We start from the raw sequence: 27,393 nt of genomic DNA on the forward strand, positions 1-27,393 counted from the left end.
TTCAGTGTCGTTCTACTTGTATGATATGATTTAAATGTTTCTGTTTACATTGTTCTCATTTTAATTGTCTACGCATAACACAACTTCTGTATTCAGTCATTTCAGTCAGCACACTTGTATTAAAACTGTTGCGCAGTTTCAGTTCCATTCTTTGCTGTCTTTACGGACACTTTTGTGATAGTGGCAGCAGTTACAGTAGTTGAGTAAAGCTGACAGACTCCTTTAACTTTTACAGTTATATTAAAGAAGAGGTGACAGATAACGTGTCTTGTTTCTGCATTTGTGATCCTTATTTCTGTATGTACAGTATTCTTTGAGAAAAACCTTTTTTAGAAGAGAAACACTGAGGGGCAAGTCTTCTGAGTTTTAAAACTAGGATCAAAGACAATCATGTATTAGATGGCCCAGAAGAATTCCGACTTTTAAAAATCATCAGATTCAACTCCACGTGCAGACCTCCGTGGTTTATACTGACCTTTTCCTCAAACTCCAGGCACATTGAGCTGAATAATGCTACATCTTTGTTCTCTTTCATTCTGAGGTCTCAGACTCATCTGAAGCTGAGCTAAAAGAGCTTGTTTATTAAACTCATCAGAGCATACCTAGTACTCTGTTCTCAGTTTCTAGTAGCCAGCTGATGTTTCAAGATAAGACTTTCAAAAACTAGGACATGTCTGCACAAGTTTCAGAATCCACTGCAAGACTTTGTTCCCCTTACGTAAAATGTATGTATTTTACTTTTTTGTGCTGCACTTCATCCGTTAAATATGATGGCTTGTGTCACTTTTACCCGTGCTGTTCGTTGAAAACATGCAGTGTCTTGTTGACATATTTGAACCATTTCACTCTGTTGTAGCAAGCTTGGCTGGTTGCATATGCCTTCACTTTGCATGATAACGAGGCTCTGCGTGTTTATGTAGCTGCTATATTAAGCTCCATTGTTGGTCACTTAAGCAAGTGCATGTTCCGTATCTCACACAGACTGGACAATGTGTCTCATTCTTGGAAGAGGATGTTACATTCTTGCTAATGTTACCCTGTTGCCACAGGGTAAGGAGAAGAGAAGACATCTCTTTGTCCCAAGCTCCTCCTCTTGATGGAAAGGCCTATCTCTGCTGTAGCTGCTGTTTGCTATAGAGAATTGTTACTAAGGGCATCAGGCAAAAGACCAAAATCTACTTCCTTGAGGCGATGGAGGAACTCAAGTAGTCGTTCAAACCAAAATCTCTCTTATTAGCACAGCCTCGGTGTCACGTGTGGACAACCAGCTCATGGATCAGCCTCCTAATTCCTCTTCTCTTACCCTTTCCCCTGCCTTACCTCTTTTGGGATTCACAGATAAAATGGAAATGCTGGTGAATGCTGGAATTAAATTCATCCCCAGATCACCACTACATCGTCTGCCTCTGTCCCAGCCAAGCACATTCTGTAACACCAACCTTGCTGATAACAAAGACAACAAAAAGAGAGAACAGTTCTCTCCTACCTGGGCTGGTGAGACTCACTTATGTGCAAAATTTGTTGATGACTTTGATTCACTGCTGTCTATGATGTTAGTTAATCGCTAAACTGTGAAATTGCTTGTGATTTATTGATTCAGGCTTTCTCTTCCACACCTGCCCCACTTGGGTCTCAGTCACTGATCTTGTGGATAATTTTCATTCTAAAATGACAAAAGTTGTACTAAAATGATGAGAGCAATGCAATGGTGACAATCTGATGAGGAAAAAACCTGGTAAAAATAATACAAGAGAGTTTTGAAAAGCTGAACAGACTGAAAAACAACTTTCGGGTGCATTATGACGTCTAGGAAGAGAGACTCTGTATTTCTAATTCATTCAAATGCAAGGCAGTCCCTCTTCTCTGATACAGTAGACAAAAGCAATAAAAAGCATGTTTTATTTTCCAGTGTCGAGGCAAACAAACCCTCCTGTGTCAGTAGCTCCTTAACATTTATTCACCAAATCATATAATGAATTTGCCATGTAATGAAAAGCCTGAAAAGTCAGCAGTCAGTTCCTGCTGCCTTGATATTCTCCCTGAAGGCTTTTTGTGCTTTTGCATGGCATCAGGTCTTCTGCAAACAGTCAACACTTACTTTTCAAGGAATTCTTAAACATGAATAATGTAGATAACATAGTAATAAACAAGTACAGACCCATATCATACCTCCCAGTTTGAAGAAAAATTACTCAAAAGGCTCTTTTTCAACAGCTCAACACTCTCTTGGGCCTGAACACTTGCTTTGATGTTTTGCAGTGAGGATTTCGAGCACAAAGCACTGAGACAGCTCTTGTTAAGGTCTTAATGATATCCACTTAAACACAGACAGTGGAAAAGCTTCAGTCTTGGTGGTATTATTAGATCTCAGTGCTGCATTCGACACGGTTGACCACAACATATTGATAGAGAGAATGAAAATCTGGGTGGGACTTTCTGGCACAGTGCTAAACTGGCTTGACTCCCATTTGAAGGACAGGGGCTACTTTGTGTTGATCAGTGATTGCATATCTGAACATAAAAAAGTGACACATGGAGTCTTCCAAAGGTCCAGTATTTAGCCTCATCTGTTCAGTATACACATCTTTCTATTATTTCATATTATGGGAAAAAAAACAAAGTACCTTATCAAGATTACGCAGACGACACACAAATGTAAATAACGTTTTTTTGGTCCCAGTCAAGCATTGTGTAAGTGCATTGAACAAATCAGCTCAGCATGCTGTCACCTTAAGTTTACATCAAGATTTAAAGGACTCATTTCTCAGCAGAATTTAGAAAAACTTGTCCATGTGTTCATCAGCTACTGTAATGCTTTGTTTCCACGTCTCTAAAAAGTCAGATTTTCACTTTCACTTTCTTCGGCATGATATATTTTTGAATTAGATGACATCATCGTATTTAAACACTGGGTTTTGGTTGCAATGTTAACGGAGCGGCCTAACTAAGGAGCTAACATTAGCTATTGGTGATTAAGAGGCAAATATCAGAAGCATTAGAAACGTTAACGGTTATTTGGCATAAATGAGAGAGGAATACAGGACATTAGCTATTGTCCCCAGTCAAGGGTTAGCACAGCTGGTGGTGAGGCCACAGCGGCATCATGGAAGTGGTACGACGTCATGAATGAGGCAATACAGCCATCCAACACAGAGGGCAAGGAGGAGGAACACACTCCAGTGAGGAAGAGGAGCAGGGTAGGTGTCCTGCAGTACCTGAGGGAGGATGAGCAGAGACAGGAGGAGAAGAGAAACAGCTGAGAGAGGTAGAAGAAACAGGTGAAAGACGAGAGATGGAGAAAACTGAGAGAGAAGAAAGAAGGAGAGAATGGACCGAGAGGAGAGAAGAGACCAAAGAGACAGAGGAGGGTTTTCTCAAATTAATGGAACTTTTAGTAAGAAAATAATCAACAGAAAATATTCAAAAGTAGTTTTGATTCAACTTTTTACTTCTACCTTATTACCTGACTAAATAACTGCCTTATTTTACCTGTACTTGTAGTTTAATTAGGTACAATATTTGGAATGTGGTGGGTTTCCTATTTGAGCATAAATTGAATTTGTACTGCCAATATGTAGATTATGGGGTGGTGTTCACAGTATTCTGCTTTTAATTAAATTTCCCTTTGATTAAATTGAAAATATGAATATTTAACTAGTGTAATAACAAACATTGTTTCCCGTGTTTTAATATGTATACCACAACAACAAAAAAAGTAAAGTTTAAATAATAATAATAATAATAATAATAATAATAATAATAATAATAATAAATATATAAATGGTAGCAATAACAACAATAATGATGAGGTAGTAGAATCAGTAATGATAATAGATGCAGTATAGTAGTAATTTCAAAATAAATTTGTATAACTGTATAAATGATATATACAAATATATACAAATATGCATGAAATTTACATGAGTATAGAAAAATGTAAGACCTTGTACATTAAAAATCTTGAAATAGCATGATAGTAAATAGAAAATTTTAAGTGAATGTTTTAACTGTTTAACAATGGCAATAACAACAAACATAACAATAAATAATTGCACTAATCGCTGTGGTCTCACAGGGCATTAACTGCAGCCTCTCTAGCTGAAAAAGCTGCAGACAGTGTGGCTCTTAATGCGTCCCCTGATGTTGCTTCTGCACAGCCAGGTACTCTGTGGTCTTTGTCAGCAGGCTCCACGATGACCTCTTCCATCAAGTCACCATTGGTCAAACAGATGTTGTTGAGAACAACAAAACAGGCGATGACCTCTACTGCAAATGCAGGACTGACTTCAAGGGCCTTTGAGACAATGGAGTGCCAGTGAGTCTTCATCATGTCAAATGTCCGCTCAATGATACTCTGTGACTGCAGGTGCCTCTGGTTGAATGTTCCTGCACAGGGTTCTGCACAGGCTCAGGGTTAGGGGTGATCAAATGCATCGGGGCAGCCAGGCAAGGGTATCCTCCATTTTTTGAAATACACTTCCCCTCTGGTGGATAGAGCCCCCACGCTTTTCAGGACACTGGTGTCATGCACTGAAGCATCCTTGTGAATCTGAAGCAGACGTGCAAAAAGAGTCTCTGATGGTCACATATGGCCTGCTGCTGAATGGACATAAACAGTTTCCTATTGAAACAACACTGGGCGTTGACAGCAGGTGGCTTAATATTCTTGTGGCAGCCATCAATTGTCCCAGCCACTACACTGAAGTTGTGGAGGTGTGCTGGAGGTGGAGAAAGGCAGCAAGCCTCACCTAAAATAGGAGCAATGCACCTCCTGGTAGTTCAACAGTTGTCTTTTTTATGTGTTGTGCCTAAGTAGTTGGCTAGCTATCGCAATGTTAACCCTACATTCAGAATTCATCGGGTTCAGAGTTGGAAGGTGCTGGTAGAGGATGCTACACGATGCTGGTTTGTTACCTTCAGTCAGAGGCAGGCTCGCTGTTTCCCTCCTGTTTCCAGTCTTCATGCTAACTAAAGCTAAGCTGAGCTGCAGTAGTTACCATACAGACCTAAACTTGCTGTCAGTTTTCTCATCAAGGTGAAGTTTTGCACAAATATTCTTGGCTCCAGATGCTGAAGCCTATTGACTTTATTGATTCCCTGACTTTTCCTCTACCACCATCATGAGATTGACATTCATGGGTTTGACTGAGCGCTTCTAATGTTCAATCATAAATCTTGTACTTAATGCCACACAAACTGGATTCTGAGGAAGAGTTTTCCACAGGGTTGCTTTCATCTGTACACATGTACAGTAATTGGCAGGCTCATGTGTCCTCCACTCACATTAGGCAAACCTAATAGTAATGTTTGCTAATCTGACAAAAGCTAATCTTGTTATTAGTCGCTTTCCTAAACTAGTATCTTCAGTCACTCTGTCACATGTTGAGATGATAATATCCTTGATGGGTCCCTGAAGACTGTGGCACCAAATGTCTGGACAAGTCTTGATTGTTGATTTGCAGAAACATTATTCACAATGGTTTGTGACAGGGGAAGTCCAGTCTGTAATTTTGTGTGACAGTGAAAATATGCTGACCTAGTGATATGGCTTGTCTTTTTGTGTGATTTGTGGGCTTGAGTGGAGTATCAGAAATGACTGACTGTAGCAGAACCGAGAGAGCATTTTCACAGGGACAGGAAAACCTGCCACTCTGTGTATCTGCTCTCCATAGATGTTGATAAAAGTGACCACTAAAGACATTGATCTTGCAACTTTTACACTGTCAGAAAACATTTGTAATTGCTCGTACTTGTACTCGTTGTCTTCCACTTATCCGGGTCCGGGTCATGGAGGCAGCAGCCTCAGCAAGGTAGCCCAGACAGCCCTCTCCCACATCACTTCCACCAGCTCCTGCTGAGGGATCCCAAGGCAGGTCAGCCGTGAGACATAATCTCCCCAGTCTGTCCTGGGTCGGCCCTCGAAATTTGTAATTTCTCTCCGAGCATATTTGCACTGCTATTAATCTCACAAACTGCAGCTTTCTGTAAATGTCACCATTCACTGGCATGAAATAAATATACATTTAAATTTGTCTATTGGTTCCTACAGATGCTAAAGGGTGCATTGTACACAATGTAATCACCAAGGATACAGGTCTTGATGTACACATGCAGTCATGCATGAAGAGCTGCTGCAGTCTGAAACAGCTGTGTATGGCTTGTATTTAACAGTTACTGGATAATGGTTATATTGTCTAATTATTCCCCCAGCTCACATTAGCTAGTTCCACCACAACCGATCACTGGATATCAAATGATTCAGCTTAGATGAAAACAGCCAGGGGATCTGTTTGGCAGCAAGTTGTGAGCTGAAAAGAACTGAACCTGAATCAGCCTGGCCTGTGAGGCACCGTCTGTGTTTTTGTTATGATAACTAACATTGTGTGGGAGGTGTATCATTGGGTGCACACAAGCAATTTTGTGTTTGGAAACTGCTTGGATTGCAGTGCAGGATGTCAATGATAGCTCATTTTACGATAGCGATGGGGTATTTCTATCATCACTATGTCTTGTATGAAAAAAATATTTCACAGTGTTCACTGTGATATAATTACATGTTGAATAACATCCAGATTTCATCAGTGTAGTACTTATCTATCCATCCACTGTGCACTTGTTTTATTGACTTGTGTTGCTTTTGATGTCAAGGCTGTAATCAGTAGTTCTACCATAACCTTCCCCTTAAATACAGTATTAGCACACAGTAAATGTTACTCCTTGGACAAAATGCCCTCGAGTGTGACTGGTTGCCAAGGAAGTAAGAAACAGGGTGGAGCTGGTTACAAGATATGAATGGCTCTGCTTCTTTTCAGGGGTCAAGGAGTGATGACTTTCTCTCGAAATGTTACTGGTCCTCAAGGCATGAGTCTAAAACATCGACCCATGTGCTTTCCTTGAGAAGGTAATAAACCTCTGTCTCACAAAGAGTCTATAAATAAAGCGAGAGATTGGCTTGCTGTAGGGTTAAATGAAATACATCCCTTGTTAATAGTTCCTTCTAAACCCAAAGGTTTGGCTAAAGGAAAAGGCCACACTGCAGAGGGGAGACAAAGAAACACTCTACTATGAGTTTACAAAGAATGCTCTCTCTGTTTTATCGTATAAGGCTCTGTCCAGCCAGAGGGCACATCCCCTGTGTTTGTGTTCACCTCTTCAGCTCCGACTGAGTTTCCAATAATCCAGACAAAGACGTGATGCTCTGTGTTTCAGCAGCGTAACACGGGATGCGGCGGCAGACATTTGCATTAATGAGCTGCACGACTGATAGTGCTCCAGCACATGTGAGGAGCTTGATAAGAGGCTCAGTTCCTTTGGTAAATGTTGGATTATGGGAATAGTTTACTATCATAAATAAAGAAGAAAAAAAACAAACTTTTTCTGCTTTGTGTGCTTTGCTTGTAAGAACAGACTCACATGAATCAATTTAATGCTTATTACACAGCTAACAGGACTTTTCCTTGGTGCAGTTCCTAAAAACAGATAGAAAACATATACGAACAAAAGTACATGAAACAAGGACAGCAAAAACAGCCATCACATTTATACATTCAAACATATGTAATATGATCATTTCCTGTATATCATCTTCTGGAACAAAAAAAGAAGTGCTTTGTGCTACTTCATTCCTCTTCATCATCAGTGACAAAATGCAGCTTGAACTAGTGTAAATAATCAATGCTTTTCTTCTCTTTGGAGCAAAATGTTTTATGTAAGTACACTTGAGTGCATTCATAATTGGCAACACTATAACAATATACTCAACTGTTAAATGAGAGCTCAAATTGAAAAGAATTTGGCATGAGATTGATTTTATGAGTATCAACTACAGCCTAAAAAGCGGCAATTATTGTGTCCATGGCACAAAAGCATACACACAATGTATCCAATGTTACTGTGAGACTTGCAACAAATAAGTCAGCATGAACAAAATAAAAATTTTAAGTAAACACAAATGACAGGTGGTGATTTTCAAATGGACAGAGTCTTTTATCCATTTATCCTATAAATATTAATATACATTCACTGTGTGGACAAATAGCCATAAAATTCACATTTTATGTTTTATTCCTGCATTACTCCCAGATGTGATCCGTTACTTTAAATTCACTTAATAAACAAACATATTTAGAATCTTTGTATCACAACCCACAAAGAAGGGGAAAACACACAAGAGTTGAAACTCTCAAATCCATTTATTTGACATAACTAAATGGAAATCAACCTGATACTTGCCCCTACTCATGCACCAATACTTGTCTTAATTTCTAAACCAACAGTTTTTACAAACCAAACAAATTAGAGAATAATGCTGCTCCCTTCAATGTCCACTAAAAACAAGCTCTACAAAGTGGAAAATACACAGACGGAATCGCAGCACTTGATAATAAAAAACAAGAATCTGTGAAACGGGGAATTGTTTTACAGTTAACAAAATTCATTAAAATATCAAGGTTTTGCCCACCAGTAAAGGCAGAAACAAAACTATGCTGATATGTTTAGGTATTTCTCTCTCTCTTTCACACACACACACACACACACACACACACACACACACACACAAAGTCATGTTGAAACAAGCAAGGCAGCATGCTAGCAAGAGCTCATCACTTCAGCAAACTCTCTCAATACTAGTAAATAAGAAAGTGCATTGCCCGAATAGAAGAGTAGCCTCCGTCAGACACACTTACTTCGTTTGTTCAAGCTGCAAATGGAGGCTGTCCTGCAGAAGATCTGTTTAATAAATAACAATAGCCCTAACCCAATGAGCTGTTACAAAAACATATTCATACTCATTAAATTTTGAATGTTTCCTGACTGAAATGTTGACATTTTATTCATCCACCACATGATTAGACACTCTTTCTGATGAGAAAATGTCCTCCAATCGTAAAACAGACAATTTGGAAAAATGAAGATGCCCAAGTTCACACTGAATTTAATGAAGTGAACCAACCAGTTCTCATTCCCAGAGCGTCAAATACCAACACTCATTTCATGTCATGTCATGTCAGGTCCCTCAGCGTCTTAGACGGAAACACAAGGTACCTTTAGCGTTTGTATGAGACGCAGCGGGCTGTCAATTAACTCCAGTGTAACATGATCAGAATCATGCAGAAATACAGACCAGGGCAACTGCTCCGTCCAACACGATCTCGTCCCAGCTATGCACAAAGCCTTCCTGCAGAAAGCCTTTTCTTCTGTTGTGAAATGCTCACAGTTTCGTTAGGAGTAGGCACTAAAACTACTTTCGGCTTCTCTCAGGACACGAACCCCAGTCCCCTGGATGAAAGGTGTGTGTTTATTTGACCCATCCATCCGTCGCACTTGTGGACTGTTTTGCTGTTTCTACTACAGCACCTTTCTTTGGCTTTGCTCACAGATGGTTTTACAGTGGGGTTAGCTGAAAGCCTGGTCCGTCTCATACGGATGCTGAAGGAACCTTGTATGAGACACAGGGGCGTGACAAATCGTTGGTATTTGACACTCTGGGAATGAGACCAGGCTCATACAACTATGTGTCATCTTGGGTCTTCGCCTCAAAAAGGGTTACTCGGTGTGAGCAGCCACAAGCCATCATGGGCCTGTCCCAAATCACTAATGTTGATATTGTATGAAAAAGGAAAAAAAAAAAAAAAAAAAGCACAATACAAATCTTTGTGGAGGCTCCCAATTCTCATGAGGGATTGTACACTTTTACTGGAACTTCCCAAATGACAACATATTCCTTGAATCCATGATCCGAGTCCATGATATAATGAATATAGGGTTACAGTGCATTTTGAGAAGGTGCATGGTTTAAATGAACTAAAAACACTTGATACATGGTGAACAGTCTCTTAAGTTCTTAACAGAGATTCAATAATAACTTTGCATAATGGGGCCTTTTTCATGTTTTTGCCCTTCATTCTGAAGAGTTGTAGGGCTCTTTTTGTGCTGACACGTGGAGCTAGAAACACTTGTGGAATGACTGCCAACACAGAACCGTCCAAATGCACCATGTGCTTATCCTCATATTCTTATAGATGCATTCTCATTATTTCTGTAAATGTTGGGGACTAGTGGGTGTTGTTCACTGACTTCTCTTTTTTTCTGTTCTCTTTGCCTAATGCCATTGAACTTCTCTTTACAATAGATGATTAAAACTGGTTATATACCTCCAAATTAATAATTGAAGGAACGATATTGTATATTAGCTTGTAGCACTTTGGACAACCAAGTTTGGATGGGATAAAGTATACTGTTTTGTGATTTATTCATCCCATTTGATGGGTCATGATCCCACCGTTTCTGACTACAGTGCTACAGTTCCTCCATACACCTCTGGCCACAAATTATTTGGAGAATCAATTGCTAGACCCTCTGGACCCTTTGTAGTGAACCATTGACTGCGCTTGGCGCCATGATCAACTAATTTGAAAAAATAAACCCTATAAAAAGCTTTGGAAGAGACAAACTCCCTTTCACAGCTGCTCTATTAATATCAGGGTTGATATCAAATGCTTTTGATACAAAGAGAACTGACCAAGGCTGGACTACAGCATATCTGGAAAGCCAAGCTGAATGTTTCTTGGAGCCCTTAAGCCTGAAAAAACTTGTCCCTTAAATCAAGCTGTTCATCTTTTTTACCCTGCAAATGTGACTCCATAACAATTGACAGTGAAATGTAATTAACCTCTAAAAATCTCAAAATGGGGTGGGGTTGGTTGACATCCCATACATTTGGTTTTCATATGGCTAGTTTGTAGTGAAACAGTGGTGTCAATTGTGTTCCTGGTGCTCAGAACAAATAATGTCTTATACTAGATGAGCAGAACTAAAGATTAAACGTTAGTTGGCCTTAAGCAAGCTTCAGTTCGCAGACTACTGGCCAACCAGTAAAAAGACCTCTTTGTGGAGGTGGTGACGTCAAATGGGCTCAATAAAGACATAAATTCATAGTTAAGCTGGAACAACACAGAAGGAGGATGAGTCTCAGTGTCCTCATCCATTCCTTAACTTGCATAACTAATGAGCTGTAAGCCCCAGATAAATGAAGCAGGACAAGTGACTGCCCTCAGATTTGCACATACTAGTTTACAGTCCACAGTGTAGGCTAACCAAATAAAGGGATTATATACTGTAGATTATTCTGATCAATTACTACTCAACATGTTGGAGATGCTTGAATACAGCCACTATCAGGTGAGATACATTTTTTATTTATTTATTTTTTGTCTTTAATATTATTCCAAAAACAAAAATGTAGGCACTGAAATAGAGTCTTAACATGAAGCTAATGCTTCATTTCATTATTGTGGTTGAAATGGTATTTATTTTGACAGTATGCACTGTTGAAGACTGTGTCATTATCCCGCCTCGACTGTTATCGACACTTTCTAAACATAGCTCAGAAGCACTGATCTCACGGGACCTAAGCAGTAACGTAGAAAAGCTAATGAATGCAAAATTGTTTTTATATTGCTGCATGAACTTTAACTCGCCATAGATCCCGTGCCACTATTGCACTGCTCCACAGTGTCCCTTCTGTAGAGAGTATCTTGAGTAAATAAAATGGACCACTGGCAGAGTGACCACCGTTGTCCAGATAATCTGTATATTCAGAGATTGGTCCTTCATCTCGCTTGTAATTTCATGAACTGAATTGTAATGGAAGGAGAGAGAGCGCTGTTTCAACACATTTCTGCAACTTAGCATATACGCAATAATTGCTCCAGAGCCAGCCTGTATCGAGCCTAGAAAAGTTCAATGGTCTTTTCATGTCTATGGGTTGGTCTAATATAAAAAAGATTTGTGTTCAAACTATAACACAGCACTAACACTTGATTCCTTTTGGTTACTTTGTACACTGAGCTTATGATTTACATTTAAAACAGAAGCATCAACCATGAAACTGAATCTAAAATGTCTTGAGATTGACATCACGCTGTCAGCGTCACATTCAGAGAGGTGTACAAAATCAAAATCTAAACTCTTTCCTTTTCATGAAGTAACCAAAGAATGTGATCCCCAGTCCTTGGATTCTTATCTACAATACAAAAAGCGCATACGAGACTAAATAAAAGAGCAAATCCGACATCCCATCTAATCTTTATGTGTTGCTCATGTAGGTGCAGTCCCACCTGGAGAGTCCCTCCAAATATCACATCCAGCAGGCTCAGAGGCAGCAGGTCAGGCAGTATCTGTCCACCACCCTGGGTGGTAAAGCAGGCAGCCAGTGCCCCAGCCAGCCCCCCGAGCACGGCATGCCACCCGGGCCTGGCAGCAGCGCCCCCAACAGTCCCATGGCCCTGCTCACCCTCAGCTCCAACTGTGAGAAAGAGGTACACCTGCGCATCATTACCAGACACTGTGATTTTGTTCAGATACCGTGATAAACTGTGATTATTCCTCAATCGAATGTGGCTCTGTGCTATACAGATGGATGATGTTATTGATGACATTATTAGCTTGGAGTCAAGTTACAATGAAGATGTTCTTGGACTTATGGACCCAGGACTCCAAATTAACAACCAGGTAATTTTTCAAGCCCCCCACCCACTTTAACAGGATATACTATTTATATTGTTAATATGAATATAAAGGAATGCATCTGGAATCTCTGTAAATTTATAAAGAATTAGGATCTGTTTATAACAGTGCCTTTCAATTGAATTCATATACAAGGCTGTTGTTCATTTTAAGAGTAGACTGACTAAATGACGTTCTTTAATACTTTGTAGCTGCCTGTGTCTGGTAACCTTCTTGATGTGTATGGCAACCAAGGTCTTCCACTTCCTGGCCTCGCCATTAGCAACTCCTGTCCACCCAACATTAAGAGGGAATACACAGGTAAACTACTGAGAAACGTATATCCCACATTATTAGTGTTCATTCTTTTTACTGTTGGTTTACGGGACTTAGTATCATCTGGGCTGAGTTTTGGTGGGAATCATGAACAATGTGAGTGCCGTGAATTCAAACTGTGAAATCATTTGACAGTCAATTTAGCACACTTGTCTGTCACTAATGACTGACTCTTAGCAAGCTCTCTTGTCAAAGTAAACCTCATGTGTTAGTCAAATCTGATTGAAAAGCACACAGAGAAAACTTTGCACGTTCTATTTGTCTCAGATCTGATACAGTGTTTGTGTAATTATATTTTAAATTATTTTGTTCATTATGACTAAATCCTAATCGAGGAGAAAATCAACTCATCCAATAGAATGTAGAAGATGAGAGCATTATGATGGGCCACTGTCAACATTGTGTGCAATTTGGAAATGCACAAGATACTATTAAGTCAATTATTTGCCAAATAATTACTCCAGCTCCTGGAATGAAGCAAGTACTGGACAAGCCTGGATCCTGTGGCCAGTATGAAAACTATCAAAGGTCAGAGGGCTTTCCAGGAGGTAAGCAAAGCAAAATGAAGAAGGTCAAACACATGATGTTTTGTCACTGTAAAAGCTGTTTTCAATCAGAGTTTCAGAAACTGTATGTTCAGTATTTTGTGTATGACTGAATCGCACACAATATGAATCAACTGACATGAAGTCAGCTTTATTTCCTACTGTAACTCCAACATGTAACTCATTCCTCACTGGCTGTGATTATCCAGCATACTGTAAACTGAACAGGTTTCAAATGTGAATTCTTTTAATTAAAATGTAATTCTGTTTATTTCATAGACTTAGTGCCTTATTACCCATTTAATGAAATTGTGATGTTTCTAAATGTGCTGACAGACATTTGTCTTTGATTCATAGAGGCTGAAGTTCGTGCTCTTGCTAAAGAGAGACAGAAGAAAGACAACCACAACTTGAGTGAGTCAGTCAAATTAGAGTATATTCTTCATAGCTAATTTTCTCAAGGACTGTTGCCATGGCTACATAATAAAGTTTTACTGCAAAATGGCAACTTACAGTCTGAAAGAGTTTAAGTTTAACAATTTTTCAGTGAAATACCAAAACAACCTTGATTTCCTGAGATGACTTTTTTTCCAAATCTTATTCTTCACTGTTATATGTATTCTTCTTCTTCTTCTTCTTCTTCTTCTTCTTCTGCTTATTATTATTATTATTATTATTATTATTATTATTATTATTATTATTAGTAGTAGTAGTAGTAGTAGTAGTAGTAGTCGTAGTAGAATTCAGTTTTTTTTAAAAATAATGTTTTTCACTTTTCTTTGTATTAGTTTATTTCTTGTTTTATTTGTTCAAATAAAGTTGATTTATGTGTAAAAATTTCAATTTATTTCTAATTTTATTTGACAAATTTTAGTTGAACGTAGACGGAGATTCAACATAAACGATCGCATCAAGGAGCTGGGAACCTTGATACCCAAGTCAAATGATCCGTAAGTGTTTTTTGAATTATGAATGCATGTGCTATCCATCAATCGTCTATTCACTGACTTTGTTGTTTTTGCCTCCTCTTCACACGTCAAGTTATCCGGAAAGTATAATGGCTTATTTGCTTAGAGGGGCCATGAAATATCCTGTGCTGTTGTGGTCAGCTGGTCCGCTGACTCTGACTGTAGACCTTTGTCTCCTGTATACCCCAGAGACATGCGCTGGAATAAGGGCACCATTCTGAAAGCCTCAGTTGATTACATCAGGAGGCTGCAGCGGGAGCAGCAGAGAGCAAAGGAGCTTGAGTGCAGACAGAGGAAGTTGGAGCACGCAAACCGTCATTTGATGCTTCGTATACAGGTAGGTCAATAGAGTAAACTGGGCCCAGAGGGGCAGAATACTTCACTAATACAAACAGCTTTGTCATATTTGGGTAGATTTCCTGTATTCCTCTAGTTCCCAGAAGCTTAAGTTAGCAGTTGCAGTGGTAGTTAGTTGTATGTAATGTCATATTGAGGTTATATGGCTAAGTACATTTCAGGAAATCCCTCAGCAATTACTGGATGGATTGCCATGAAGTTTCAGATAGTAATGAATTAATGACATTTGTGGTTTTGAGTTACATGACAGAATGAGTCATTAATTGGTTTGGCATGAAATTGGTACACATGTTCATTTCCACACTGCATGAATTGTAATAACTTGGCTTTATCTCCTGATTTATCTGGAAACCTTTCAGTTGATTCAATAATTTGGTTTGCAAAACCACAAAACAAAACTGACATTCCCATCAAGCTCAGTTGTGTTAAGTGTTAATTTGCAAATGTTAACATGCTAACATACTAAACTAAGATGGTGCACATGGTAAATGTTATACTGGCTATCAACATGTTCATCTACATTAGCATTGTCATGTGAGTGAGCATGTTAGCATGCTGACATTGGCATTTAGCTAACAGGGCTCTCATTTTCGAAATCAGTCGAATATTTAGTGAGAATGCTGCAGCTGACAGCCACATAACAGGCTGAAGTGTCCCAGCAGAGATGCACCTTTTGAAATTGAAATGAATTGTCTACATCAGTTTTTTCATTTGTATGATCATGTAGGAGTTGGAGATCCAAGCCCGTGCTCATGGTCTTACAGTGGTGTCATCCCAATCTGTCTGCACGTCAGATTTGATGGCGAGAGCCATTAAACAGGAGCCTGTCCTCAGTGACTGCCCCTCAGATCTTTACCAGCATAGCTCGACTCCTGACATGTCCCCACCAACTACACTGGACCTCAACAACGGCACCATCACCTTTGACCAGATTCCTGGAAACGCGGGGGACCCTGACCGCTATGGAAACTCCAGGACCTGTAAAATGAAGGAACTGGTAAGGGACAACACCCTGTCACCAATTTCCCCCAGTGATCCCCTGCTGTCCTCAATGTCCCCAGATGGCTCGAACAACATCGGCAGCAGCCACCACAGTTCTTGCTCTAGTATGGAGGAGAAGGAGCAAGGCTGTTAGCATTGTCCAATGCCACGAACCATACTGACACTTTCTATCTGTAGCATCCCAGTGAGGCACCTCATTGTAAAGTGACTGCGTATTTTTTTTTTCTTACTTTACTGCCCATGTATTGCTGAACTCTCATGTCCAAATATGTCTGTTAATGTGACTGAGCCATTTCAGTTCCTCATTGGACACAGTAGTTTTGCATTCTTCTAATCTTGGTGGCCTCTAGGTGAAGAGCTGAGAATCACTTGACAAACATATACAAGGTGAGTGATAAATATGACTACAATCTGCTATCATAGACTGGTCAACTTAATGACTTAATATTGTTTGGACTGCTTATTCCCAGACATACTCAAAATTAAACTGTGCTGAGATAACATAGATGTGAAAATGTATTGGCAGTAAAGTAACCTGATAGGTCAGATCATTTGTTCAATCTGTGAACAATCTGGGAAGTCAGTGGAAACTGTTTGGAAAAGGGCAGCGACTTTCAAAAAATACTTGGCAGGTGATTGGATGAACCATCTGTCTATCACATCTAACTTTAACCAGTCAGATCAACCATATGACACAGTAATCTTTCCTTCAGTGTCCTTTGCTCCTCTTTCAAAGAAGAAATACACTCCAGTTTGGATATAACTGATGCTGTAGCAGCATCTACGCTAACCGAGCAAATCGTCAAGCTGTTGTCACATGTAATCCACGCCCGTAGCTGCCAGTAGTTCCTCTTAGGACACTGATTGGTCTGAACAACTGTCGTGCGATCAGAGGTGCATAACTTGAAGCCTGGAGAGATGGATTCTCATGCCATGAGTACTTGTGTGATCCTGTGATCAGGCAAATCCAGCTGCCTCGCAAGGCACATAGTAAAGTGCAAAAGCTTTAATTTTGCCAGAACAAAATTAATCTAACAGTGCTTAACTTGTGATTTAAGTTCCATTAATGCAAGAAGATGCAGAAAATATAGATTGGTATTTAGACATTAAAGGATCCAGCGTTGCATATTATTGCATATTAGTAATTGTTTCTAAACATATTTAAATTGATATTATTTTTATCCCATGTTCTTATGAAGGCATAAATCATTGACCAATGAGAAGTATTATTATTAAGCATTATGTTATTACCATCATTTATTTATTTTGTTCAGTTTTTTCTTTTATCCACTCATTTTGTTTGAGTTTATAAGCCTGTTATTGATCTTTTCTAGCCTAACATAGACGTCACAACTTTTTTTTTTTTTTTTTTTTTACTGTGGGTCAGGGTCCCAATAAAGAATAAAAAATAAAATAAAATACAAAATATGGCCTTGCTGATGACCAAAGCACTATATATAGGCACAGGTGGACTCCAATCAAGTTGTAGAAGCATCTCAAGACCATAAATAGAGGTAGGATGCACCAGAGATCATTTGTGAGTGTTACAATAAAGGGTCTGAATGTAAATAAGCTATTTCAGTCTTTTATTTTGAATAAACTTATAAAACACTCCAAAAGCCTTTTTTGTTGCTGTTTTGTTTTGTTTTGTTTTTGCTTTTTAGTTGTGTTGTGCGTAGATTGATGGAATAAAATTAAGATTAGAATACTATTTAAGATGATTCTGAAACATAACACAACGTGTCAAACTTGAAAACTTTCCGTATGCACTGTACATTATACCTAGTCCACTGACCAAAACTAATTATATTAGACCTGACATAGTCCTGACAATTATCATGATGTGACGTGTCAGTGTCAGTATCAGTCTATGAATTGTAGTGGCCCTTTCTCACTAAGGTGAGAAAAAGGACAAAAGGACATTCAATGAGGGAAACAGGATGAAGGGAGAAATTTAGAGTGTAATTCATTGTACCTGAGGAATTTATGGTATAGTATAAACCTTAGGAAACAGGATGAGTGCACTCCCCACATGGTCATTGTTTTAAGGGACTTACCAAGGGATTTACCAATACCAGGTGCATGTGACAACCAGTTGTCCTTTTGTTGCTGGACAGTATAAAAGTCAAGACATTGTGGAGATCTGCAGAGAACACTCTGAATGAGTCTTCCCTCCATGCTGCATGTATTAAAGAGATCTGATTCATCACACCGAGTCAATAATTCTTCAGACAATTAGCAACTCTCAACGATCAACAAGGAGAATTTCCCTTACATAATTTGGCGACGAGGATGGGATGGACGTTCTGCTGACCGATACCTGAGCCTGGACTGAAGGTCAACTGCCGGCAGGAGTCTCATACGACTCAGGGAAAGTTCCGCTCCGACAAACGGAGGACAGGATCCCGCCTGAGGTCAGGCACGGATGGCGGACAGCGGACGTTCCATCTATTTTAATAGGTAAGTACGGTGTTATGAATCAATCTCTAGACGAGTTGTGTAATGCCTGTGTGGTCTCAACCATCAGTTCCCATGTAATTCTTGTGTAGTCTTGGGAACGGCTTCCATGTAATACCTGTGTGGTCTTGGAAGTTTTTTATGGTATTGAGTTCCCAGGTAATTCCTGTGTGGTGCTGGGACAGTTTACACCTAAGACCCGCGGAGCACTGCAAACCAGTTTCAAGTAATTCCTTTGTGGTGTTGAAACTGTATGAGCAGAAAAAAAAAGAAGAGAGATAATTTTCATTTTATCCACAGTTGTGTCTGAGTCAAGTTGTTGTTGTGACTCATTCAGTGTCTAGTATGTACGCATACTAAAGGGGCGCGTTGCTCGGACTGTGTCATACAAATCACCTGGCTGAATGAGTTACTCCAAGGTAGTGTGTGTTTGATAAGATCTAACCATACTTGTATGGAAAGATCAGTGTCACTGTTAATTCTGTGTGACTGATAAGCCCATTGAGAGTCTAAAGCACACCTGTCCCATAAGTGAGTCAGTTAAAATTATGGGGAACAAAACGGGGAAAGTAAAACCATTACCTGACCTCTTACAGGCCCTGCTAAAATAAAGGCAGAAAAATGGGGATAAAATGTGGTTGAGGATGTTCCACTTTGGCACTATGTTACCCACGGGGTGTTTCCATTGATAGGAACATTGAGCACTGATTGTTTAAGAAGGTGTAGAGTACTGGTAGTTGAAAACAAGCAGGAAAAAGAAAGTAGGGAAGAAAAAGATGGACTGGCAAGCTTATCAGAAGTGGGAGAGAGAAGCAGATATGAATGAATATATGAATATTTATATCACATTTATGGGGCAGTATGCAGTACTGTGTATGAGACTGTGTGTCAGAAGACAATACTTCAAACTATCAATTAAGGTGTTCTACACTGCAAAACTTCTCAATCTTGATATCTCATTTAGTCTATTATTCAGTTCAATCTAATTTTCTCAAAACCCTGCAGTGCTGTATATTATTTGCTATGTTAACCTCTTACTTACAAAATGCTTACTTACAAAATAATTTCCCAAATTGGGATCAATAAAGAAGCAGTCTCAAGTCTACTTTTTTAAAAAATATTCCACTTTCATATAATGTTTTGAAGTTGTTGTAAGTGCACATAAATATACTGAATAACATGACTGAATTTGGCGATTTGAAAGTAAAAGAAGAAATACTGATTACCTAATTAGTCATTTGATAGCTTTCCCTAACTCATCTCCTGACCATGGAATTCCTGGAATGGAAGGGATGAAACCAGAGTATTTCCACTTTGGAATGTTTTTCATTAGTAGCTCAAGCTCAGTAGCTCGAGGCCCAAACTGTCAGAGATGCCTGTAATAACCACTGGAGGAATTCACTCTGCCAGCAAAGAGCAATGTAGGTTTGTCAAAATGACACTGTGAAAAATGCTAGACCAGTCAAAAAGTTATAATGCAACTACCAGTGTCAACTATGGTACATGTACAATTGAGTTTGCTATTAAGACAGCTAGCTTGAGTTAGAATTACAAACCAGTGGATATTAAATCCAAGGCCTCATTAATGAATATTCCTGTTTTGTTCAGTAATACTGCTCTCATCACAATGTTTCCAACAACTGCAGAAGGCAAGCTCTGAAGAAGCCCACTTTACCTTCCCTGTACCAAACTAGCAAGTAATGTTAGCAAATTGCTGGTGAAGTGAGTTGAACATCTAGCAAGGTTAAGCCCTCGATATTTTTCTCAGGATTTATTGGAGACCAAAACGGAGCAGCAGAGTGAATCTAGGCCAGGAACAATGTGCTAAGGAAGTGTGCCAGAGCTGTTCTGACACCTTGTCACAGAATTCTTCTGACCAAGTGTTGTTGTGAATTGTTTTAAATTGGTGAAACATTTCTTCCAGTACAAACAAAGTACAGTAGTCCAACAATGCCATCGTTTTGTTGAGCAACCTGGACTTTGAATGCTCTCAGTGTTCCCCCAAAGAAGTAACTCAGTCAGAAAGAACATTACAATATTTCCATATCATAGTGCATCTTCCACAAACTTTCTTTAATTGGAAATTTTGAAGGTGGACCGTGTTCATGCTACTTTGACAATATCTGTTCTGTGTTCAGAAGGTTATCTTAAATGGTCTGCCTGTCTATGTATACAACTGCTATGTTTAAGTTTGTACTCTATAGCCATACATGGTTGGAAAGCTAACAATCTTGTGATTTGATGTATGCAAATCATTTCAAGACACAGTGACAACATCAGGTATAATCAATGGTATAATCAATGGCAGCTCAAACAAATAAACGGATGAAATTGAGGCAACTTATCAATGAAGTCTCATAATAATCCACCCGTTGATAACACACCAAGAAAAAAGTTGTGTGGTTACATTAGCAAAGGTCCAGACAATTCAATCCAACAAAATATTTTGTCCAAAACACTATAACAATCAATGGAAAGCTCTTTTATCATTTCAAATTTTCCGACAACGGGCTAATCTTCCACACTTTCTCCATTATAACTGCAGTAAACATGTATGTGTAGGCAATGTGTTTGTCTACATGGCTGCAGCACTCAGACCTCTCAATTGACACCTTCCATCTTCCATCTCATGTTCACAGGTGGCAATAGCCAGCGAGAGTCTGCATAGTAAGGAAGTAGCTTTCAGCTACAGTTTTCAGCTTTCAGTTTACTTTGGATATGCCTTTGATTTGTGTTTTAGAATAATTTTACTGGCATGGTAAAGGGTTTTCATGAAACCTGTGACCTAGGTGGTTTAACTTAGACTAACTAACTTAGATTTAAGTTTGACTAACTTGTGGCCTTACCTTATTTTTCAAAAGCTGGAATAATATACTGTACATACCAGTGGAAATAAGTCAACACGATTCACACTGCTTGATAAGCAGTAAAAATTTTAATGAGCCATACTTACAAATACATTTGACAGACATGACAAGAGAGTGATTAGCAAACTGCTTGTTACAATACTTGCATGCTGGTGCTTTATGAGCATGATAATCAAAACCAAAAAGGTGTTAAACAGTTAAAAAAAACCAAACATATTTCCTTATTTGATCTGTGACACAACACTTTGAAATGTATGGCAAAGGCAGCTAGTATCTGGCATTATCATCATTTGAAGATAATGGATTGTAAGAACGCTGCAGGAGTGCTAATACGGTTACCCCACATTGAAATGGTAGTTATGGTATGGGCAGGTTAATGGCCACAGTTGCTGTCAGAGGAGATGCTCAGCTCATCACACCATTTTTCGTAAGCTGTCTGTAGGATCTCACAAGATGTGGTGTTAAAAATGTCTGCAATGAAAAAAAAGAGAGAAAGGAGAACACGCTTTAACTATGCTCTACACATAGTACATAAAGCATGAATAACAAAGCTCATACAACAAATGGTAATAGGTAAAAAATAGTTACTCGCCAGTGCATTCAAAAAAGACCTAATCTGATATCGTCATTTGTAGGACGAGGAAACACTCGCAGTATTTTTTCATATTTAGGCAACTAAAAGTAAAGTGAGGGATTGACACTGGGCAGGACAGGTCCCAGTCTCCATTGTGGAAGCTTTTTTGTATGCCCATCCCACCCAACCAGCATTCACAGCAGCGAATTATCATGAGCTGTGTTGCACCATCAAGGTTTATATAACTCCCCTCCATCAGCGTATAAGCTGCTCCACAAAAGAGCCATGGTTTTTATGTCAAGTACAAAAACACAGAATTTGAATGAACTGTGTTAACTTTTTGTCCGGCTAGTAGTCATGATAGCAAGCTTGATAACTGGACATTAGCGTACTAATGCAGGCTTGCCTGGAGAGTAAATGCAAGCTGGCCTGGCAAGACCAATGAGCCTCACAACTATTCATTATGTCATCAAGCTTCCAGCCCCACTTATTGTGCAAGGACATGTCTACCTCTAAACACCATCCCATTGTTTATTTGTGTTTCCAAACTTGGCTATCCAGGCAAGTGTCTGGTTGTAGGCTGTTCTGTTTGCTTTCCACAGGCTGTGCCATGTTAATACTATGTTTTCATTTCTGGTGAGAATTGGCTGGGGCAGTCTCAGCTGGTAGATTTTCACCGACCTGATTGTGGTGCACCAGAAAACACCAGTTTGAACAAAGAGTCCTGGTGGCAGTGAAAATATATACAGTATTTTAAGCTATGGGAATACTGTGGGCTTTTTTTTTTTATAAGGACAGTCTAATTTTTGTGACTCTTACCTGCTTGCCCAAGACCAACAGGCAGAGGCATTCTAACTAGGCCTCCAGAATGCTTCAGCCTGTCCTGCAGAGACCTCTGTATGAGCTCCATGGTACACGCCCCATGCCACACAGGCAGCTCTAGGCCTACCATGCAGTTGATGATCCTTTGCTTTTCTTCTTCTGTCAATAGACCACTCTCTTTGGACACGTAAACCATGTAAGCCATATCAATGTTCACTGCCTCACCATGCAGCAGAGATGGGAGAACTTTCTGTTTGAAAAGGAGAAAAGTGAGATAATGCAAGTATGTGACTATTTGTCGTCAAAAACAAATGTATATGTTAAAACCTTATACCCCATACAGTCTCAGGAGTGTTGTTGACTCACAGAATCAATTGTGTGTTATATAAAGTATGTCCAACATCCTGCATAACAAAAGATTTAAATACAAGTCAATGAGAAATCAATCACCATCTCTAATGCTGGGCTGATAAGGTGGCCAAAGTCCACAAGTCTGTTTAGGTCATCCTCCCAAAGGTTTGGGGCAAGCTCCTCCAGCATGGTTGTGATGGCAATGCGAGTTGCTTGTGATGCAGCCTGTGAGCTGCTGTGCCCAAATACACTATTATCAGCCTGGAATTTCGTGTCCAACAGCATGCGGCCGTGATCCTCAAGAAGCTCAAAGAGGCCTCTGTGTTTCATCAAAGCCATCTGCAAAGAAAAAATGTGGAGAAAACTTAAATGAGCAGTGCAAACAAGAAAAAATGCATAAATACAAATACATCATTTCTGAGAATCAATAGACGTATCAGGTTACCACTTCTGCTACAATCAATGGAATATGAAATGTCCCTTTGGTGACTCCTGCACTGTAAAATAGGGTCCTAATACTTTCATTGTTATGGAGCATGTCAGTAAAGCATGTCATGACATTAGCTAATGATCACATTGATACTGGAATGATCACTCTCGCATGTGTATCAGCTTTAAGGTAAATATTCCTATATCCTGGGACTTTGACATACCTTTAACATCTCTGCCAGCCCATTAGAGATGTGTCGTCGAGGAACAGTTTGTATGAAGGACAGGTCAAGGAAGGCAGCTGTGGGTGGAATGTAGGCACCCAACTTGTTCTTGCAGTTTGCAAAGTTAACCCCTGTCTTTGCCCCCACACTGGCATCGATGTAGGAGAGCAGTGTGGTTGGGACCCTGATGTAAGGGGTGCGTCTTCTGTAGAGTGAGGCAGCTAGGCCCACTATGTCCATGCACACCCCTCCACCAATGGCAATGATTGGCTCTGTGCGGCGGTCGAGGGAGAATTTGTTGACCTCCTCTAGGATCTTCAAGGCCATTTCCATGGATTTGTTCTCCTCAGTGGTGGGTAGAGCTAAGATCTTGTACACAACATTGTTGGCCTCCATATATTCAGTTAACCTTGGAGCATAGATTTTGTAGACTTCTTGGTCAACGACCACAAAGCGTTTGATTGGCTTGTTTGATTTTTTAACATCCTCCAGCTGCTGTTGGTCAGTGATGTGGCCTAGCAGGAGTGTGTCGTTCATTGGGTCCAGCAAGTCCTGAGTCTCCATTACCTTGTAAGTAAAGACGATGGGGCTGACCACTGTCCAACTGGTCCCCTGTTCTGTGATGCTCTCATAGCTGCCACACAAAACACAGGGGAAATTCATTGCAATGGCATGAATACCAATTATTGTAAAGTGTTGTTTTAAAGTGCTTTCTCAGTTTTTCACTCTTCATTACGCCTAACTAAAACTAACTAATACAGAAACCCTCAACACAATAATTTACTATATTCATGAAAAAGATGCATGGAATGCACAGCCAATGACAGAGACACTCTGTCGTTCTGAAGACAAATCAGCGACTTTAGCGGGATCAAAATTTACTTTTGGCATAAAAAACCAGGACACAAGCACCTGTGTCATGGTGTTTTATGCCGATCAAAACTCATATGTAAATAGAAAAACTACAAATTACATAAAAAACCAACAACTTGAAATAAAGGAAACTTAAAATGAGTTTGAATAAAAATGAATACTCCTTTTAAAAGTGCTTGTGGCAAACTGCAACCAATTCAAATTGATGACTGATATCAACAACCAATCCTCCAACTAGGTCAAACCAAAAACAGCAGCAGATATTAACAGCTCCCATCCACCACCAATTAGAGATTAAATGTCAGTGTCAGTGTCAGTCCAAAAGCCTCTTACCCTGTTTTGGCTAGAAGCAGAATAAAGAAGTTATTATCACACAACTTTCTTCCTAAGGGAACAAACATGGCAAAAAAAAACAAAAAAAAACACAACAATGCACAGTGTAGTATTCGGCAAAATTAAGGTCTGTGTCATGTGAATTTCATTATAAAATGACCTTATTTCTTTGTTTATTTCTTATCTGAGTTGTATTTTTTTCTGAGACCTGGCTTAAGGCAGGGCAGTGCTTTTGGAGACCCCAACCCCCTAATTTCACTGTCATGTATGATTTCTTATAGATTATTATTATTATTATTATTATTTTTAACACTAGCTGAATCCACACCATTTGTGGATCTGATCTCTTCAACTAAATCTATTAGCCTTGCAGGTTTTCCAGGCTGTTAAACATTAGGTCAGATGTACAATTGGTCATGTCAAAATCAAATCTGCAGTATTTCTCCCCTGACTTCAATGCTTTTCCACTAATACCTTTCCAAAGATGTTTTGTTGATTGGCAGCCGAATTCCTGCACGTCTTTCACTTGCTCAAGGTCTGGCAGTTTTCCAGCAGCTGCTAAGTTAAGTATCTCACTGAGAATGTTAGTGACTTCAGGCCAAATTAAAATCAGTTTTACCTTCAGTTGACTAAAACTCTGCATCAGTAATTAACAAATGTTAGTCTGTCTCTGGTGTTACACATAAATCAGAGAAAACCTGGATTCCATAGAAAGATCTGGCACTACTTTATCTTGCTTATGATTACATGATTATAACATTGTTAGCATTCGGCAGCATATCATACCATGAGTCTTAGCCATAGTTGTGTTGTAAAACCACAAATCATCCATAAGGAACTGTTACATAACTTGTTCAAATTAAGGTGTTATATTTTTCTAAGTCAGTACAGTAGTAGACACCCACTTAGCTCAAAACGCATATTGTTTGTTCAAATGCTAAAATGACTTGATGCATGCTAACCTCTTGCACATGTGCAAATGCAAAGCCTCCTAGAAGTCAGGGGGTGCATGGTTGGGACCACACAGCATGTGACACTGACACTGCGGTTCTAATCTTATCTCCAACTTGCAGTCTGCCTATACTTTACATGAACAAGGAAGGCAACTTTCCCTCACTACAACCACAATTTCTCCTTGACTTTAACTGAGCAGCTTGTTGTCTAAATTGAACCATGCTGTGACTACTTCTTTGTATTATCCCTCAAACCCGACTCTGCAACATTTAATGCCTGAGAGAGGACTGGGACTGAAAGAAAGAAAATGTGACCAGGAAAAATAAGAAACTTTTTTACAAATTAGAGAAAAGACATTTGATTCCATAATCAGTTTAAGTTTTCATTTGAATGTCAGTGTCCTGTTGCTTAATGCATAATTATCATGTCTAATACAAAAGGTTCTACTTTGACATCTTAAGGTGTTTCTTGAGTAAACAATGGATTTCAGATCTTATGCACTATTAAAGCAATGCATTTTAACCTAAACACCTGAGGATTAAACCTTATGGCTACAATACTCTTGGCTACAATACACATTTGACTTTTTCTTTTTCAACCTTTTTTTTTTTTTTTTTTTTTGCAATATCGATCCAAACTTCAATGCTTGATTTTGTACATGATAGTGTTACCATCACCAGTATTCAACAGCATCATTTTTCAAAATTTAACTCTGATCCACTAAATCTACTTTCAGAGATGGAGGAAAACTTGTCACATAAGAGACCTAAAGAAACATGTGAAATCAAAGTCATCAAAAAAGAAGATAAACAAAGGCACTGTCATATAGTACTTGCATGAAATGATATGTAAAATGATTTCTCTGTAATTACAGTAATTTATATTACTGTGGGTATACAACAATGTTATACTTACATTTTTGCAGGAGAGACACAGTCACCTGTGTCCTTTTTGACCTTATTTGTGAGTTTGCGCTTCCAGGTACCTTTGACCCGTACTAAGCTAAACTCAGTTTTCTTTTCTTTGGTTTCATTATCATCCAGATGAACCTTTCCCATTCTTGTGGTGATGGCTGTGAGTTGGAGGTGTGAGCAGAGCTACAGTCTGAGTGAGGAGAGGCTCACTCCAGGAGTCTTTAAATACAGTGTAGTATTTAGAGGGTGCCCCTGAAACTAGGGAGGAGCATTTCTCTTTAGTGTTCTTCACGTGTCATTACATGTGTCATTCACTTACAAAATATTTGTGTAGCTGTGAGGTAACACCTGCTTTGCTGACTGAAAAATGGTAATTATATGCATCAATGCATTGCATTCCTTAGTTGTATAACATGTCAGTCATTGAATGAAAGTCAAGATAATGACACATTTTTATTTATTTTTCAAATTACAAATCTACATAGGGGAAAACATTTAACTTCTATTTGGAGAAATGAAGGAGACCCACAGATCCCCAAGTGATGACACAACTTTAAAATATCCCTACATGGAGAAGGTACAATAAATAAGGATTCTAAAAGTGGAAAATTGCAAAATAATCTGATCGATTAATCCACTATCAGTATTATAGAACATAAAACATTAATGTCATCACCTCATGAAATTCAGAAATGTTTTCCATTTGAAGTTTTTCTTTTGTCCTCTTTGTCTCAGCGTCTTTCTTCTGTGCACTTCTTTTAAGGACAGCTGCAATATCTTTTTGTGTTCCACTGCAGTCCTGAGAGTGCACACAATGAAAACTTGTATAAACCCAGCATAGGCAGAGGAGCACTATTCAATTGTTTTGATGGCTAACACA

At 39.1% G+C, this 27,393-nt stretch overlaps 2 protein-coding genes across 2 annotated transcripts in view; one reads left to right on the top strand and one right to left on the bottom strand.

The window, feature by feature from the left end:
• Nucleotides 1–18,431, top strand: part of mitfa (melanocyte inducing transcription factor a) — a 32,423-nt gene extending 13,992 nt beyond the window's left edge. Inside the window, exons 3-10 of the mRNA XM_076740946.1 lie at nt 12,108–12,320; nt 12,418–12,513; nt 12,720–12,828; nt 13,308–13,391; nt 13,746–13,802; nt 14,263–14,338; nt 14,546–14,693; nt 15,441–18,431. Coding sequence (XP_076597061.1) covers nt 12,108–12,320; nt 12,418–12,513; nt 12,720–12,828; nt 13,308–13,391; nt 13,746–13,802; nt 14,263–14,338; nt 14,546–14,693; nt 15,441–15,848 — 1,191 coding nt within the window. The 3' untranslated portion in view covers nt 15,849–18,431. The remainder of the gene's footprint in view (nt 1–12,107; nt 12,321–12,417; nt 12,514–12,719; nt 12,829–13,307; nt 13,392–13,745; nt 13,803–14,262; nt 14,339–14,545; nt 14,694–15,440) is intronic.
• A 2,981-nt stretch (nt 18,432–21,412) lies between these two features.
• eevs (2-epi-5-epi-valiolone synthase) lies at nt 21,413–26,657 on the bottom strand. Its single transcript, XM_076740355.1, has 5 exons — nt 26,515–26,657; nt 23,440–24,073; nt 22,886–23,125; nt 22,433–22,685; nt 21,413–21,510 (listed from the first exon to the last, which is right to left on the bottom strand). Exons 1-5 carry the CDS (start codon nt 26,655–26,657, stop codon nt 21,413–21,415), a joined length of 1,368 nt encoding a protein of 455 aa, XP_076596470.1.
• Between the last annotated feature and the right edge of the window lie 736 nt (nt 26,658–27,393).

Source organism: Chaetodon auriga, chromosome 2 (assembly GCF_051107435.1).
Source record: "Chaetodon auriga isolate fChaAug3 chromosome 2, fChaAug3.hap1, whole genome shotgun sequence".
Taxonomy (NCBI): domain Eukaryota; kingdom Metazoa; phylum Chordata; class Actinopteri; order Chaetodontiformes; family Chaetodontidae; genus Chaetodon; species Chaetodon auriga.